Raw genomic sequence first — 17,337 nt, 5'->3', positions numbered from 1 at the left:
AAAGAAGACCTTACAATATCTGTGAAGGAGGCAAAGAAACAAAACTTTACAATCAGTTTCCACCCTCCCCCATAGTCTTTACAGCTGTCTTCTGGGGATAGAAGAGAGTCTTTTGGTCTTTACTTCTTCATCTCCTTCAGGGTTCTTTCATGTCTGCTAGGGTGGCATGCTTGGTTTGGTGGTAAGGCTGGTAAGAGTGGTCAGTCAGTCTTGGCAGTCTGTCCCAGGCTTGGCTAAGTTTTTTTTTTTTTTTCATGTCAGGTTTTATCAGGAGGCAATCACCAGCAGCAAATTGGAGAGTTATGGTTTGAGCTAGCAGTCCTTTGTTTCTGAAGAGTACAATCTTCTAGGGCTGAAAGACATGAGAACAAGGTTCCCTCCCCCACAGAAAAGGCATTGTTGGAGGATTAGAGGTAAGGGAGGGGCGTGGGGGGGGGGGTAGATAGCTTGCAGGCAGAGTTTGAAAAAAATAAAACCATCAGTTACTCAGCAGATAAACAGATAAACATTATGGGGATATCACAGATGAGAAATGGGGTCTGGATTCACATGCTCCAGGAAAGAAATGAACAGGTAAAATCATTTAGACACACAATAAATGCAATGCAAGGATGAAACTTTCCTTGCAAATGAGCTTAAAACATTTCCTGGGTTGTTACTTTAAGGTATAGGGAAGGAAGGAAGGAAAAAAAAATCTTTACTCTGTTTCTGCTGGCCAGAACAGACACAAAATAAAGACCCCTCCCAGTTTCAGTTAGTTTTCTAGGCCCAACAAACTGAGCAAAGGCAATTTCTGCCAGTTTACTCCTTTCTTTGAACCTTCTTTGAACATTTTAAAATTCTTGTCTTTTGGATTGGAGACATCTTAGTTACAATTACCTTGAGGGTGCACAAAGACTTAGACATACACACACAGACAAAGAGGAAACAACAAAACTCATGAGGAGATAACAAAACTCATTCCCGCCATGAATCTCAGTTAAATTGGGGAAGGCACAAATCTTAAAAAAAACAAAAACCACGTGGTTGCATAGAAGACAGAGAAAGAGACAGACAAGAGAAAAAAGAAACATTTCAACATTTCCCTTTTCTTTTAAGTACCTTTATGTAGCCAAATTAGTTTCCCTTTCAGCAAAGCCCATTTCTCACACAATTTCCTTGCTCTCACCCAAAATCTTGGCATCTAAGGAAATCTCCGAGGGCACTTCTGGCCACCCACGAGCTAACACTTCCCATGACCCTTTACATGCAGGGCTCACTTTGGCCTAGCCGGGTGCCACCCGCCGTAAGTTTTCGGAAATAAAAAAATTCCGGGAAGGACTTCGATTCCCTCAACGAAGTATTCGGCCCCTTTCCTCGTAGGGAATTCTGCTAAGGTTTTCCAGATCCAAAAAGGTGATCTGGGGAGGACCTCTGCCCCTCTGCAGTTAGTACTAGCACCTCCTTCTCTCTTTACACACAATGGGCCTTTGCTTTTTTTCACAGGACAAAAGCAACAACAACAGCAAAATTCATTCACTTTTCCATCCATTTTCACACACACTCTCCTTTCCCTAACAGAAGGTCCATGCTCTGGCCTGACCCTAATGCTTTCCAGGCTCTCTTGGTAAAACACACAGAGGAACCAGGATCCAGCTGTGATTGGGAGAAAGATTTCATCACTCACACACATGCAGGCATACACACATTTCCACGCTTTGCCATGCTTTAACATTAAATTTTAGAGAATTAAAATTTAGAGGTACTCACCTTCTTTCCAGGCAGCCTTTGAGCTCAAACTCAAAACCCCTTTAAAGCCTAGATCCAAATGGTTAAGGCCAAGATAAAGTCCACCCACAGACTCAATGGGGTCTGTGCCGGCATGGGAGGCTTACCTGGGCCATATCCATTTGTTAGGCTAGCTTGGAGTCCCATCTGGGGTGCCAATTGTTGGGAGAAATGTCCTTCTGGGTTCGGCTCCAAGTGGGGAAAAAGACACTGGAGACATGGAAGCTGCTTGGAAAGATGGTTTTAATGGTGGACAGGACCACATGGCCTGAGCCCTGAACAGCAAAGGTGATCACATGCTTCAATGTTGGTGGAGAAGAGAAGAGAAGGGAAGAGAAGCGCTGAAGAAGGGCTTGCAGGGATTTTTATAATCTGTTCTGCCCCACCTATCTGTTTCCTGTTCCTGTGTAAGAAATGTATTCTGATTGGTTGCCAGACTCACATGGACCCATGCAGGGGCAACCCTCTAGGCTGTTTTGAATTCAGGTTTGATTGAGTTTAGATGCCATGTGGTCAGTTGAGTAAAGGCTTATTATCCTGCCTTAATCCCATCACAGCTGAAGAGGAGAACTCTTTATTATGTAAAGTGGACTAGCTTGGCCTTCTTAATGGCCCATTGACAAAAATGGGGATGGGCAGGAAGCTGTAGGAATTTAGTGTTTAAAATGTGTTTCTCCCTTTTTCACATTCAGGAAAATATAATATTCTGCCTTATCAATATTTCCTAGGATATTTCATTTTTCTGGGAGAGGGCTAGGTGATAACTTCCTACATATACATAGTATAAATACAAGATAAATAAAATAAATATAGGACTGGAGGAGGTAGCAATGGTTCACTGTACAGATTTAGTTTAAGTTAGATTAAAATTTTAAAAATTTAAAAAACAACCCTATAAACTATCCCAAATAAAAATATCCGCCAGGAGGTAAGAGTAGAACTATAAGTGGGCCAGGCCGGCTAATTGAAACAGGTGAGTCTTACTCACCTGTTTGTATTACACAAATGTGTGCTTCGTTGATTTCTGTACCCTATAAATGGCCCTTTGATCCCCCTCCCCTTAAAAAAGTAAAGGTGGCTTTGGCTAAGACACTGAACTTGTCGATCAAAAGGTTGACGGTTCGACGCAGCGCTAGGGGACAGTTCCCCTGGCACTGCATAATGGAGTGAGCTCCCATTACTTATCCCAGCTTCTGCCAATCTAGCATTTCGAAAGCACATAAAAATGCAAGTAGAAAAATAGGAACCACCTTTGGTGGGAAGGTAACAGTGTTCCGTGCACCTTCAACATTTAGTCATGCCTGCCATATGACCACGGAGACGTCTTCGGACAGCGCTAGCTCTTTGGCTTTGAAACAGAGATGAGCACCGCCCCCTAGAGTCAGGAACGACTAGCACATATGCTCAAGTGGAACCTTTACCCCTTTAAAATGCTTTTGGATTTCCTTGAATTACTTGGTGATCTGTATTTTCTGATGGACAAAGAAGCCCTTTTCTCTCTCCCTCTCTCTCAAATTCAGGGATCAGGTTTTTATCAGCTCCACACCAAGACATTCCATGGAGGTCTCTAGATTGTCTGGACACAACATTGCCTCCTATGCATCCCCCTGCCCTTGGCGTTTGACTACGTTTCCAGTTATAATACTAGCATTTCACATCCCCTTTTCAATCTCAATAGCTGAATGTCTATAGGGGAGCTGTATCAAGAGTTTACAGATCTGCCAAAGCCAAACTATAAATTAGAAGCTGAGATTGTAAAGAATAGATCACTAACCCACTTTAGGCCATGGGTTCTTGCTTTTCTCTCCAACTTTAATCAAAGGCTAGGCTTTAGTTAAGTTTAAACAAATATGGGCTTTGATTTAGTCCTTTCTAATAATGTTGTTTCTTCAAGCCATTTGCATGCCTGGCAACTGCCTGGAGAACTCGCTGTGGTTTACATGGCAACATTTTCAAAACAGCTGGCTGGTTTCTCCTTCCTAGGGCTGAAAGGATTACTTGCCCAAGATCACCCAGATGACCTCCTGTTTGAAACAGCACTAGCACTGTCTCTTTCTTTAGGGTGGGCACATTTTATATATGTGTTTATCGGTAAATCTCTGGAGGATTTGATATTTAATCCACACGTTTTTCTGAATCCCTGCTAGCCAACACTTACAATCATTAAAAAGCCTGTCCATCCTTTCAAACTGAATTGTAAAAAATATAAATTCCTGAGAGAAACAAAATAACGTTAGGTGAAAAGACTTGTGAGCTTTGTTCTAATCTTACCGCAAGCATCTGAAAAAGGCATGTACTTTTTGGCTTTCTTGTTAAACCACGTTTACCTATTATTTTAACCCTCAGTATGATTACAATTTGGCTTTTTTTCTGCCTTTGATTCTTGACAACTGTCTGGAGTTCCTGCCCTTTTTCTGGCAAGACTTTTTTTCCCGTCATTGATTCTGGGCATCTGCAGTTTTCCTGTCAATATTTCAGAGGTAGTTTGTCATGGCTTTCTTTGTAGGGCTGCTAGAAAAGTGAGTGGCCTAAAATCACCCAGCTGCGCTCCATGCTTAAGGCAGGACTAGAACTCCTAGTCTCCTGATTTCTAGACCGGTGCCTTAACCACTAGACCAAACTGGCTCCTCTTCTGGCTTACTGGGATTTAAATTAGGCCATTATGTAATGTAAACTATGCTTTATAATTTAGCAAATTAAATGCAAAAAGCAAACTATGATTTATTCAAGAAAAGTAGTTAACGTAAAACTTATTTTCACACAGTAATCACTATGGTGTTGGGGTGAAGGTATTGGACTAGGTAGGATGGGAAGAGTCAAGTTCTGTTTCATTCTCAGCTATGGATTTTCACAGCCATACTCTCAACCTATCAGGGATAAAATAGAGACACTCATGGAAACTCTTGAACTCCTGTGGAAAAGGCAGAATAAACATTTAAAAAATAGTAGCACTATAGTACATAAGCATGGTCTTAGTAAGACACCCATCTTATATGACCCTCTTCAGTCCCTGGCTTCTTAAGCTATAGATCTGATTTTGTTGGTGGGGATAAAACAAGTATAAAGAGAGGCTTGACATATCAAATGTAAATTCATATTAAGGATATTTTGTTCTTTTCTTTCACAGATTCTTCTTGCTATTGTATTGCTTTCGTGGTGCTATGTCATTTATGCAACCCGAATAGCAGCCAAATGGCAATTGAAGGAGATGTATGCCATATAAGCCCAGAGTATTTGAGACATCTCCAGATCGGAATACCACAGATATACAAAGACATTCTATAACACCATAAATAATAATCTGCAAAAACATGAATTCCCAACTGGAGTGTTTGAGCTCAGGAGTATTATTGAAGCTTCAGAAATACAGATAAAGGTAACAAAACAGCTGTGAACATCTGATACTCAGTTCTATTAACATAACTGAGAAAATAACTTTGAATAGTTTTTAAAAAAGAATTTTCCATTTTTCCATTTTACTGCTTATTTCAATACGTTTCAGAAGAGTAAGGCTAGAAGGATTACTGCAAGCCCAAAGAGTCATTATTACGGATAAATAACTAAATACTTTGCGCAAGAAAGTTTGAGTTGGTTTTCAAGTTAAAAGTTACTCTCTTATGCAATGCTTTTAAAGGTACAGAAATAAATGCCTGGATATCTATGGAAGGATTGGCAAAAATGTATATAGTATCCAGTGAGAATTTGAAGTTAAACAGATGTTCAAGTTATTTGATGCTATTCTGAAGAAAAATCTGCATCATACTGGTATGTTTCATTAAATATATCCATTCTACAATTTATTGTTGAAAGCCAAAGTTATCTTACTTGGTACATTTTTAAAGGAATATTTAATTTTACTTAATAATTTATCCAAATTAAAGTGTAGCTTTATTTTTTTTCGTGGCACTTTATTTATATTAATTAAAATAATTGTTTTTTGAGTGCTTGATAGCCAATCTTTAATATTTTGAATTTACTTGTCTAATTTCATCTGCAGCTTCTATAAAATCCAAGGCCAGCTATTTAATCAGTACTAATAGATTCAATGGAAGTGTCAATAATATCTGCAAAACACCAAAAAGTTGTCCCCAAACCACTGACCAATAAATCTGTAAGTATAACCAGTTAGTTGTATGTAAAATACCTTTATTGCAGGGCAACAATTTGACTTTTCGCCAGGGCATTGTGTTTTAGCCTTTACTGGGCAGGGAAACTCCAAAACTAATCTAGGTTTATAACCAACATTAATTGATCCTTGATCTACATTTAACCTGATTTTTTAAAAATGTGGGCATAAATTATGATCTACACATCTACTTCTCTTGATGTCAAAATATGTACACATATTTTGGGGTTCACTGAAGTAGCCATGGGCACCTGCTTAAAAAAATCCAAATTTTTGGGACTAGGCAAGGATGCATCCTGGCTCCATTATTGTTCAACTTCTATATTAATACCCTTGGTGCTTATTTATATTATTTTCCACAAATGTTGACTGTTTTATGCAGATGGTGGATAATTCTAAAAGCCCTGTCCTCATTTAACAATCACAATTGGACAGATAACTTAGTTATTAAATGAGGGGGGTTGCTAATTGAAATGGTGATTGTGCTTAAGATCTTATTTTGGCTTTCCTTTGTTTTACAGACCTGCGAACATTGTAAATGACAGGATTGGTCGCACTTTTTCATTGCTGTCATAACTGAATGTTTGCTGCACAAGGCAGAAGCCAAACAAAATCTACCTATAGATTTAGGAAGTGGTATATGCTCTTGCTACCTCCTGTGTCAATCTCTTGTTGCAGATTAATGATAACGACAATACCAAAATAATGCTATTCACTAACAAGCACAAGAGGGTAAATTATCACAACTAGAAGTATAGCAGACAATGATTATTTGATAAGGAAACTGGCCAGTCTCATTGTATTGATGTCTTCTTAGAAAACCAGGTATTCAGTCATAAGGCTGTAGCATTAAAAGAAATGAATGGCAGTTCATGACTTAGTAAGAATATGAAGTTTTTAGTTGGGGGAACCTACATAGTACAACACTAATCTAGTAAAGACCAACCATACCCTTGTGGTATCAATTATTTTATCTGGATAAATGGTAATGTATCACATCTTAACCCAAATGAGAAATATGATATTTTGTGCATACATTTACTTTTAACAAATCAGTTCTTGGTTTAGCTTTTAAACTAAAATAAGCATATAACAAAAACTAAACCAAATCTGATCAGGGCAAGTTTTTAAAAAATCTTTGGGGAAGGTTATATCATGATATAGGATTGATCTGCACTGTCATTGTTTAATGAATTGACGATATAAATAGAGAACAAAGCCCATGCCTTTCTAAAACTGAAGATGTTATCTAGTCAGATAATGAAACAAGCAAACAACCAAACTTAGAAAGCACCAAGGACTTCAAGGTCATATTTTAATTAATTTATTTCATAAAATGAATTATTCATTATGCCTTATAACAAAGTTAGAAACAATAGTAAACAATAACTATTAAAACATTTAAAAAAACTATAAAAACTAAGGCCTTTTCATCCAACTATATAAAGTAAATAAAATGCACAAAGACACCTAAAATATTGGTTAACATACAAAGCAAAAACTTGTAACAGAGAGGAAAAATAAGGTTTCTAAGAATATTTAACAAAAAAACATATTTATTTAAGATACTTCTCTTAATTTATCTTCATCTTTTCCCCTGCTCTTAGATTTTCTTTTCTCACTGAGGAGAGACATTCATTGTTCTTATGATTGGCAGCACCATCTCTGGAACCAGCAGAGAATGGTGATGCAGATCTACTAACATCTGTGGCACTAAAGCTGCACAGTTGGGTAGGTTGCTCTTTCTTCTAGTGCTACTCCCGCAGTATGGCAGGGTCTTCTCCATTTGGCTCGATCCAGCGCATCTTTAGGGGCAACACCCACATATTTCATGTCCTCTTTGATGCAATCCATCCCCCTTTTCCTGGGCCTGCCACAGGGTTGCCGGCCATCAGGATCCAGATGTATGGCTGTCCTCGTCACTGAGTCTTTACCTCGTAATGGTTTTACATAGTCAACAATAACACAGTTGTCAAAAGCACAGTTGTCATCATTCACTTCTATTTTTGCTTGTCCTGACATCTGCAACTGTTGTTTGCAGAAGGGTTTTCACCAGAACTTCCAGAAGTGTCTAAAACAGTAGATGGAGAAGCATGAATTTGCTCTAAATTGGAATAAGATGGGCCTGGCATTTCATCATCCCAGGGTGCCTGAAAGCATTACGTTCAGGTACTTGGGTTTCAGTTTCATCAGGAGATATGGTAGTAATAAAAGACTCAGAGTTACTTCCTTCTTTATCTGCTGGAGCTGGACAGTCATAATTTGCATGCTCATCATATGCATGTAAAAGGGCATCTAGCAAAGTTGATAAACTCATATAAGTGTTCCTTACTTTGAAATAAGAAAAGCTGTAATTAGCACATGCCTGGCTTTCTAGATCAAACATTAAATTATGCATTATTATATGTTGTTCAATATTAATGGGAGAGCCTGTCTGCATTGCTAGCAGCTTTTCCACAAATGGCCTAATGCTTTGGTAAGGATGTCTTTAGAGCATTGCTTTCTCTTGTAGAAGAGGTTTCTTGGTTAACTCTGTGGGTCCTTTCCTAGTAATTGCCTTTTATATTTCCTTTCCCCGTATATCTTTGCAGAATGTCCTCTATCAGGACGCCTGGAAGTTCCTGATCTACTGTTAGGTCGACTTCTTGATCTGCTGCCAAACTGGCTTCTTGATCAGTTTCTTAATGTCTTTCATAAGGCTGACTTTCCATATCAGCTCTGGAATATAGATCATTTATTCATTCAGAAGACTGCTGCATTCTGTAATCTGGGTTTGTAGACTGCCTGCAATACTGTGCTCCAGCCTGAACAGTACATTTCTCTTTTAAAAAAATAAGATATTCAAGGATATTTTCCCGATTTTTCTCAATTATACATTATTAGTGTTAAGTATTACAACACTAAATCTATTTCTGAAGCTTCAATACTCCTGCAGCTTAGCCACTCTAGTTTGGAATACAAGTTTTTGCAGATTATTATTTATAGAATTATAGAATGTGCTTGTATTTCTGTGGTATTTCACTCTGAAGGTGTCTTAAATATTCTGGGCTTGTATGGGATACATCTCCTTTAAGTGCCATTTGGCTGCTATTCGAGTTGCGTAAATGACGTAGCCCCATGAAAGCAATACAATAGCAAGAAGAATCTGTGAAAGAAAAGAACAAAATATCCTTAATATGAATTTATATTTGATATGTCAAGCCTTGTTTTATACTTGTTTTATCCCCACCACAGCTTACCTACAAGAAGCCAGGGGCTGAAGAAAGTCATACGAGATGGGTGTCTTACTAAGACCATGCTTATGTACTATACTGCTACTATTTATTTTAAATGTTCATTCTGCCTTTTCCACAGGAGTTCAAGAATTTCCATTAGTGTCTCTATTTTATCCCTGTTAGATTGAGAGTATGGCTGGCCTTAAGACATATTGTGAAATTCCATTGCTGAGAATGAATCAAAACTTGACTCTCCCCATCCTAGTCCAATACCTTCACCCCAAAACCAAAGTGATTACTGTGTGAAAATAAGTTTTATGTTAACCACTTTTCTTGAATAAACCATATTTGCTTTTTGCATTTAATTTGCTAAATTTTAATGCATAGTTTACAGTACATAATGGCCTAACTTAAATCCCAGTAAGCCAGAATTGGAGCCAGTTTGGTCTAGTGCAGTGGTTCTCAACCTTCCCAATGCAGCGACCCTTTAATACAGTTCCACATATTGTGGTGACCCCCAACCATAAAAATGGTGTCTCGGTTCCTAAGACCATCAAAGATATGTGTTTCCCGACCCACAGGTTGAGAACCACTGGTCTAGTGGTTAAGGCACCGGTCTAGAAATCAGGAGACTAGGAGTTCTAGTCCTGCCTTGGCATTGAACACTGCTGGGTGATTTTAGGCCACTCATTTTTCTAGCAACCCTACAAAGAAAGCCATGGCAAACTACCTCTGAAATATTGACAGGAAAACTGCAAGCAGATGCCCGAAATCAAAGACGAGGAAAAAAGTCTTTCCCAGTTAGGTTTATATGTTTCTTAAAACTTGTGAGTATATTCCTGAACTTTCAGAATGCATATATATATTTTCATATAAATCTAGGCTTCTGGAAATTTTTGAAAGAAGTCTAAATACAAGTAGCCCGCAACTTATGACCACAGTTAACCCCAAAACTTCGGTTTCTAAGTGAGACCCTTGATAGGTTTTACCCAATTTTTACGATCTTTCTTGCCACAGTTGTTAAGTGAGTCATGACGTTAGATACATGCTTGTTAAGTGAATCTGGTTTTCCGATTGAGATTGTCAGAAAGTCACAAACGATCACAAAAACACTGCAACTGTCATAAATGTGTTGCCAATTGTTTGAATTTTGATCACATGACCATGGGGATGCTGCAACAGTTGTATAAAGGTGAAAAATGGTCATAAGTCGCTTTTTTTCTGTGATATTGTAACTATAAATGGTCACTAAATGAACTGATATAAGTGGAGGGCTTCCTGAAGTTGCTGAAAAAGCAAGTCTCACCCACCAAAAAAATGGCCTTGGTAACAAGAAAAAAAACGGATTTTCTGAAGGTTAAAAAAAAAAGCCTAGACTGCCATCTTAAAAGTACCAATATTACCTTTTAAAATGTTAATAACAATTGAGAGAACAAAATAACCACACGGGGGTCTCTCGCATTGGGCGAATCTCTTTATTTAAAAAGTGTCTACAATCTGGAGACTGAAAGAAAGAGAAGCGACACTGAAGAGAGAAGCTTAGCTTCAGCCAGCATGGAGGGAATGGCTTTTAAGGGAATGGCAAATATGTGGGGGGAGTCCAGGCCCGTTCCTCCGAGACACGGGGTGAGAGGGAGTTGCCCCCCATGGGGCCTATCCCCCCCCCCCGCTACTTGGTTTTGAATTGAGCCCGTAAATCGGCCTCTGGATTTCTTTGTAGGGAGTGGCCGTGTGTCCCGCTTCCTCAAACAACAAAAGAAATGACCGGGTGGGCGGGAGGCAAAGAAAGCAACACCGCCTTACCAGCGAGTAGAACCATTCCAGAGTTCGCCAGTTTACCAGCGCCATTCCCAGCTTTTCCCGTTCGCGCTCCACCCTCGCCTCGCTCCGGAAGTGATGTTCGCAGAGCGGCAGGAAAAGGAAGGCGGGAGAGCCATTTTTATTAAGGGAGTCAAACCCTCTTCCTCCTCTTTCTCCCCCCTCCTCTCCGGGAAGGGAAATTCCCAGGAATCCCCTGAAATTAGACGGTGGGACGGTCTCTTCGATTCTTCCGAACTGCAGGGACAAATGTCCGGCCTCGGTCTCCAGCAAAAATATGTCGCTCTTCCTTGTTTTGATTCCGTCCTCCGCGATTTCATCCTTCCCCTTCCCTTCCTTGCCAAGAACATCAAGGATTTTAAGCTAGCCGGATCCTCTGCAATTTAGTTTTGAATAGGTGTGTAGAATCACCCCTGGTTACCATACTATCAAAACTCATTGCAGGGGTGGAAATCTCTTGAAATCTTTGATAATCTGATATTAATCGGTGGGAGAGGAGCCTCTTCCAAAAAAGCCTTGGTGATTGGCAGTGCGGGTCTCTCCCCCGCCCCCCCCCAATACACACACACACACACACACACACACCTCTACGGACAAAAACTTCCTTAGGGAAATAGAAATGAACAATTTCCAAGTTTCATCAGAGAGAACAACCTTCCCTATGCATTTGGCAAATATGATTGAAGCCCTTTTCTTTTTCGCCCCCCCCTTTCCCGGTTAGATATCTTTCCCATCTTTCTTTTTCGTTTGTTTTCATTTGTGTTGTTTTCCTGTTTGGATCAGTTTTTAAGAGTTTGTAAACCGCCCAAAGCTGCTGGGAATCGGATACCATATGTATTTAATAATAATTAGGAAGGGAAGTGGACAGCTTCTGTCTTGAGCTCCAGTTTTGACCGAGTTTTTCTCATGAATATGAACAAGTCAAGTGCCGTCAAGAGCCTTACTTTTTCCTTTGATGTTCGTTTTGACTGATATATTGCTAATTATGGGTTTAAAAAATGATTGGGAACGTGGCTTTTTCCTTCTTTTGCGAGGAATGTGGACCTGCCGATGCAGACAGACACACATCGCCTTACACATTACAACAGCAACAAACTTTTGAACTATAACTCCCGAGATTCTTTGAGGCCACCGCTGAGGCTTCTGGAAGTTGAAGTCCTGGAGCTGTACAAGTTTTAGCGCGGCCAAGGAAGCCTGAATTGAACCGTTTTCGTTTTAACTAGCAAAGGAAAGAGAGCGTGACACCCCCAAGCGAAGAGTCTTTGGGCTGCTGTTGAAAAACAAATGTAATTTTTTTAAAAAAAATCTTTTTTTTAAATTAGCCCCAGCTCCCTTTTCCCTTCTAACCCGGAAAGTGACTCCTCCCCCTGCCTGCCACTTGGATTGTGCATCCGGTTTGGAAAGGACGGGGAAGCAACCCAAAGCAGCAGCCGCAGCCGCAGTGGCGGCAGCCTTCTCATCAGCTGTCTTCGGTTGTGCAGCCGTCCATGTGTGACCCCCGAGAGCGACGGAGCCGAGCCGCCGGCGCCAACGGCCGTCGCCGCTGGCACCAACGGCCCAAACCGGTATGTAAGGGGCTTCTTTTGGGAGGCGGGCGCCCGGCAAAACTCTGGATCTTCCGGGCACTTTTCCCTTGAGGAGGGGAGAGCCCAGCGAGGTCGTCCGTCTCTGCCCTTGGCTGAGGGTCTTCATGCCCCCGAGACTTGTTTTTAACGGTCTCGGCCAACGGGACTTTTGAATCTCTCTCCCGCCCCTCCCCCGTCCCCATAGATAATGGCAAATCGAAGTCGGGGTCCCTTTGTGGCCGTTGATTGGCTGCCGGGATGCTTAAATAGCAGCCCCTCATATTCCCATCTTCAGTTCTTCTTCGTAATGGCGAAGAAGGGCGGTTTGGGTAATCTCGGAGGCACTGTTGCTTTGAGGATTGCCAGGCTTCGGCTCTTTTAGGCATCTCATAGTGAAGGGAGACACAAGTGGCTCTTCTTCTGACTTAGGGACATCGTTGCCTTGAAGACGGCCCAGGCTTTATCTCTTTTAGGCATCTCATATTGAAAGGAGATGCAAGTGGCTCTTCTGACTTAGAGGCCTTGTAGATTGCCCAGCCTTTGACTCTTTGGGGCATCTCATAGCGAAGAGAGACACAAGTGGCTTTTCAGACTTAGAGGCCTTGAAGATTGCTCAGACTTTGGCTCTTTTGGGCATCTCATAGTGAAGGGAGACGCAAGTGACTCTTCTTCTGATTTAGAGGCACCGTTGCTCTGAAGATTTGGCCAGCCTTTGGCCCTTTTAGGCATCTCATAGTGATGGGAGACAAAAATCAATCTTCTTCTGATTCCGAGGATTCAGGAAGCTCTTTTAGTATTCTATACCATATCTGCTTTTTGAGGGTTTTAATGCAGACAGCCATATCCTTTCCCAGATTTCTCATTGCTGATTAAAATAGACTAGATTAGAATGGAATTATTTATTGGCCAAGTGTCCAAGAAATTTGTGTCCAGTGCATAAGCTCACAATATAAACAGCAACCAATAGGTCATAGTTCATATATCATAGTTACAATAATTAATCATGAGTTACAAAGAACAATTGATAAATGGTTATTGAACTTGTATGCTACCCACAGCTCAAAGATTTTGGGCAGCTCACATGGCTCACACAAATTTCAGTAAAGTTAGTAAAACATAAAAAGTAAAGCTAAAACAAGCCAGGCACAAGGTAGCAAGGAATCTTACTTTGGTTACCCAAGATTAACAAAATGTTGTTGTGCTTCTTCTAAACAACAACAGTGTGGGGCCATCTGATCTAGAAGTGGAGAATATATCTCTGAATGAGGAATGAAATAACTTAGCCTTGCAGGAAACAAATTTAATCTGATAAATTTGTGATATTTTTACATTGTAGTTTTCAATACAAACATACAGTATAACTCATGCCACGCTTACATTGATTATTGTATTTCTTTTCCATTTTCAGGGCTTGATACCCCTGGCTGATATTTTCCCAAAAGATAATTCACTCCTATCTGGCATCAACAGGCTGCATCAGACAATGCCAGAGGAAATATCTCCAGATTCTAAGTGCCCGATCTGCCTGGACTTGTTTGAAAATGTGGCCTACTTGGATCGCTGCTGGCACAGGTTCTGCTACCGGTGTGTGTTGGAGTGGTCCAAAAACAAAGCAGAATGTCCACTCTGTAAACAGCCCTTTCATTCCATCGTGCACAGCATGAGATCTGCAGATGACTACAAGGTGCATTCTGTGAGGCCTTCAGAAATGGAATCTTTTGCTAATCCTAATGGGAGGCGATTCCGTTACCGAACTACGTTAACAGGAGAACATCCTGCAAGTGTTAATTCCCAGAGGTCTTCCGCTTCTCGAAGGACAATGGCTTCCCCAAATTGTGGGATCTTGTTTGAAGGGTTATCAACTCAGACAACAAGGCAGAGAGATGCAGAAATGCATCAGATGATCAGACGGCTTGCATCAAGGCGACAAGCTAGTTTGGAAGGTAGATTTATGCGGCACATTCAAGAGCAAGAGATGATTAGCTTTCGAAAAGCTCTGTATCGTTCTGGCACACGTGTGAGAAGCATTGAAGATGGAGGGCGTTATAGGGACATATCGGCTGAATTTTTCCGCCGGAATCCTGCCTGCCTCCATAGGCTGGTACCATGGCTAAAACGTGAACTCACGGTCCTGTTTGGAATTCATGGATCGCTCATTAATATAGTTCAGCATGTAATAATGAACAATTTGATTAAGTTTGACCTGGAAAGCCAGGCATTTGCCAACGAACTACAGCCTTTCTTACTGCAAAGCACAGAGCATTTCTTACACGAATTTATAAATTTTGCCAGATGTCCCTTTAATATTGAAGCGTACGATGAGCATGCAAATTATGATTGTCCGGCTCCATCACGAGAAGAAGGAAGTGCATCTGAATCTTCAATTATTACAATATCACCCGATGAAACTGAAACCCAGGCACCCGATTGCAATGCTTTCAGAACTGAAACAGGCCAGGCACCCTGGGATGACGAAACCCCCGGCCCCTCCTATTCTAACCCAGAGCAAGTGCAGGCATCTCCATCAACTGCATTAAACACTTCGGAAAGCTCTGATGAAGACCCTGCTGGAAATCGAACAGGGTTGCAGATACCACAACAAGCAAATATAGAGGTGAATGGTGACAGTTGTGATTCATCGGACAATTGTGTAATTGTGGACTATGTTAAACCATTAGCTGAGAGAACCCCCGAGCTTGTTCAGCTATCCTCAGACTCTGAACTTTCAGCTGATGATGGGAAAAAGGAAGATACAGATAAAGTGCAGCCTATCCAGTTCTGTAGCTTTAGCCCGACAGATGTTAGTAGATCTGCTTCGCCATCTTCTGCTGGATCCAGAGATGGTATTGCTAATAAGATTAATGAGTATCTCGCCAATGAAAAAAGAAAACCGAAGAGGAGCGAAAAAGATGAGACTAAATTCAGAGGAGCATCTTTGTTGCAAAGCTTTTCTTCAAAGGAAGCCTGTCATGGATACAATTCATCAAAAAGAAGGAAACCCGAATCGCATGTGCAGCATTCTGACAGAGAGCATCACAGTTCGAAAAGGAAGAGGAAGCATCGCAGTAGGGAAAAAAGAAAAAAGAAAAGAGACGGCAGTAGACATAAGCACAAAAAGAATAAAAGGAGATCAACCCGAGAAAAGAGTACCTCCCGATCTCTTTCTCTAAGTAGTGAAAGCACTGAATTGAGAGATTTAAGCTGGTCACGATCTCAAAGCAGAGACTATAGTGGAACTTCCAGGATTAAAGACACGGATTATTATTTGAGAGATGATTACCCCAAAAGCAAAAGAAGAGGTGAATATGCTTTATACAATCCAAACTCAGTCAGAAGTTATGAAAGACACAGATCGAGAAACCGGTCAAGAAGTCGATTTAGCAGCCGATCTAGCAGCAGATCAAGAAGCCCATCTAGCAGCAGATCAAGAACTTCCAGGCATCCGGATAGAGGACGTTCGGAAAAGCCAGGTGGGAAAAGGAAATACAAAACCCGTCACTTGGAGAGCAGCCAGAGAGGTAGCGAGGAAGCCTCTTCGGTAAGAGAAAGCAATGCTCTAAAGAAATCCTTACCGAAGGATCCAACCATTTGTGCAAAAGTCACCAGCGTTGTAGACAGACAATCTCAAACAGAGACTCAGCACAAAAAGAAAAAGAAGCGGTCAAGAAGCCCAAGTGTGGAAATCATTTATGAAGGGGTGTGTACATCAAAGTATGACAAAAAGAAACCAAAAAGAATTAAGTCTACCAATCTGGCCAATTCCTCTGCATTACCTTCTGTTGTGATTACAATTGACAGTGATAGCGATAGAGAGAATGGCATTACAGAATCTAAAATTTTCAACCAGTTGCCAACTAAGAGATCATCTTTGTTTCTACGTCTGGCACAAATGATAAATGGCAATTCACACTGCCAGCTACAGTCACCAGAGCAAGATGTGTAATTTTTAAAAACTTTTTTTTAAATAGATTTTTTCCCCCTCTTAGATAGGTTAAGCCTTAGATGTAGAGGTAGACATAGTTTTTTTTTTTTTAGTTTTTAATGTTTTTAATAATTACTTGTTTGCTATTGTTTTTAATTTAAAGAAAGAAAAAAAATAACTTGTTTTATGAAATAAATTTTATTAAATAAATAAATAGATAAAAGAAAATGTGACCTTGGAGTCCCTTGTGCTTTCTGAGTTTGGTTTTTGGCTTGTTTCATTATCTGACTAGGTTACATTTTCAATGCAAGAAAAGTATGGGCTTCACTCTCTAACTATTCATTAAAAGTGACGGTGTAGATCAATTCAGTATCATGATAAAAATCTTCCCAAAAGACTCGCCTTAATCAGATTTGGTTCAATTTTAATTATATGCTTATTTTAGTTTAAAAGCTAAACCCATGGCTGATCTGTTAAAAGTAATGTATGAGCAACCAATTATCAATAGGCTAATGTTTCTCATTTGGGTTAAGATGTGATCCATTACCATTTATCCAGATAAACATAATCAGAAGGACGTGGTTGGCCTTTATTGGATTAGTGTTGTTCTACCTTAAGTCCCCCAATTAAAAACTTCATAAGACTTATTCCTACTAAAGTATAACAAGTAGATTAAATTGGGATTCATTTTTTTACAATGTATACTTCCAGTAGGCATAAGATTGTCATTGGTTGTTTTCATGTCACTCTGCACCTCCTGTGGATGTAAGACTTGTCATTGGTTGCTTTTTTTGCATATGTTATAGGCTTAATGCTCTTGCTAGATCTTATATTTGAGGCTCATTTACAACTCTGTTATTGTAATGTAGGTACTGATGAGTCAATACGAATGCTTACATCCACCGCTGTTTGTCTTTTAACTAT

The 17,337-nt window shown here is 40.2% G+C and overlaps 1 protein-coding gene and 1 long non-coding RNA gene across 2 annotated transcripts; both read left to right on the top strand.

Annotated features, from left to right (window-relative positions):
* The first annotated feature begins 4,990 nt into the window (after window positions 1-4,990).
* LOC309388047 lies at window positions 4,991-6,112 on the top strand. The gene is made up of 3 exons (XR_014174717.1): window positions 4,991-5,143; window positions 5,402-5,532; window positions 5,765-6,112. It is a non-coding gene; the product is annotated as an uncharacterized lncRNA (long non-coding RNA).
* A 5,977-nt stretch (window positions 6,113-12,089) lies between these two features.
* On the top strand, window positions 12,090-16,640 carry TOPORS (TOP1 binding arginine/serine rich protein, E3 ubiquitin ligase). Its single transcript, XM_081944869.1, has 2 exons — window positions 12,090-12,491; window positions 13,900-16,640. The coding sequence occupies exons 1-2, from the start codon at window positions 12,414-12,416 to the stop codon at window positions 16,432-16,434; spliced, it is 2,613 nt and encodes an 870-aa protein (XP_081800995.1). The 5' UTR covers window positions 12,090-12,413; the 3' UTR covers window positions 16,435-16,640.
* Window positions 16,641-17,337: the final 697 nt, after the last annotated feature.

Source organism: Natrix helvetica (genome assembly GCF_964273705.1).
Source record: "Natrix helvetica genome assembly, chromosome: 2".
Lineage (NCBI taxonomy): Eukaryota > Metazoa > Chordata > Lepidosauria > Squamata > Natricidae > Natrix > Natrix helvetica.
Note: the sequence above shows the minus strand (reverse complement) of the source record. Positions and strands in the feature narration are given on the sequence as shown.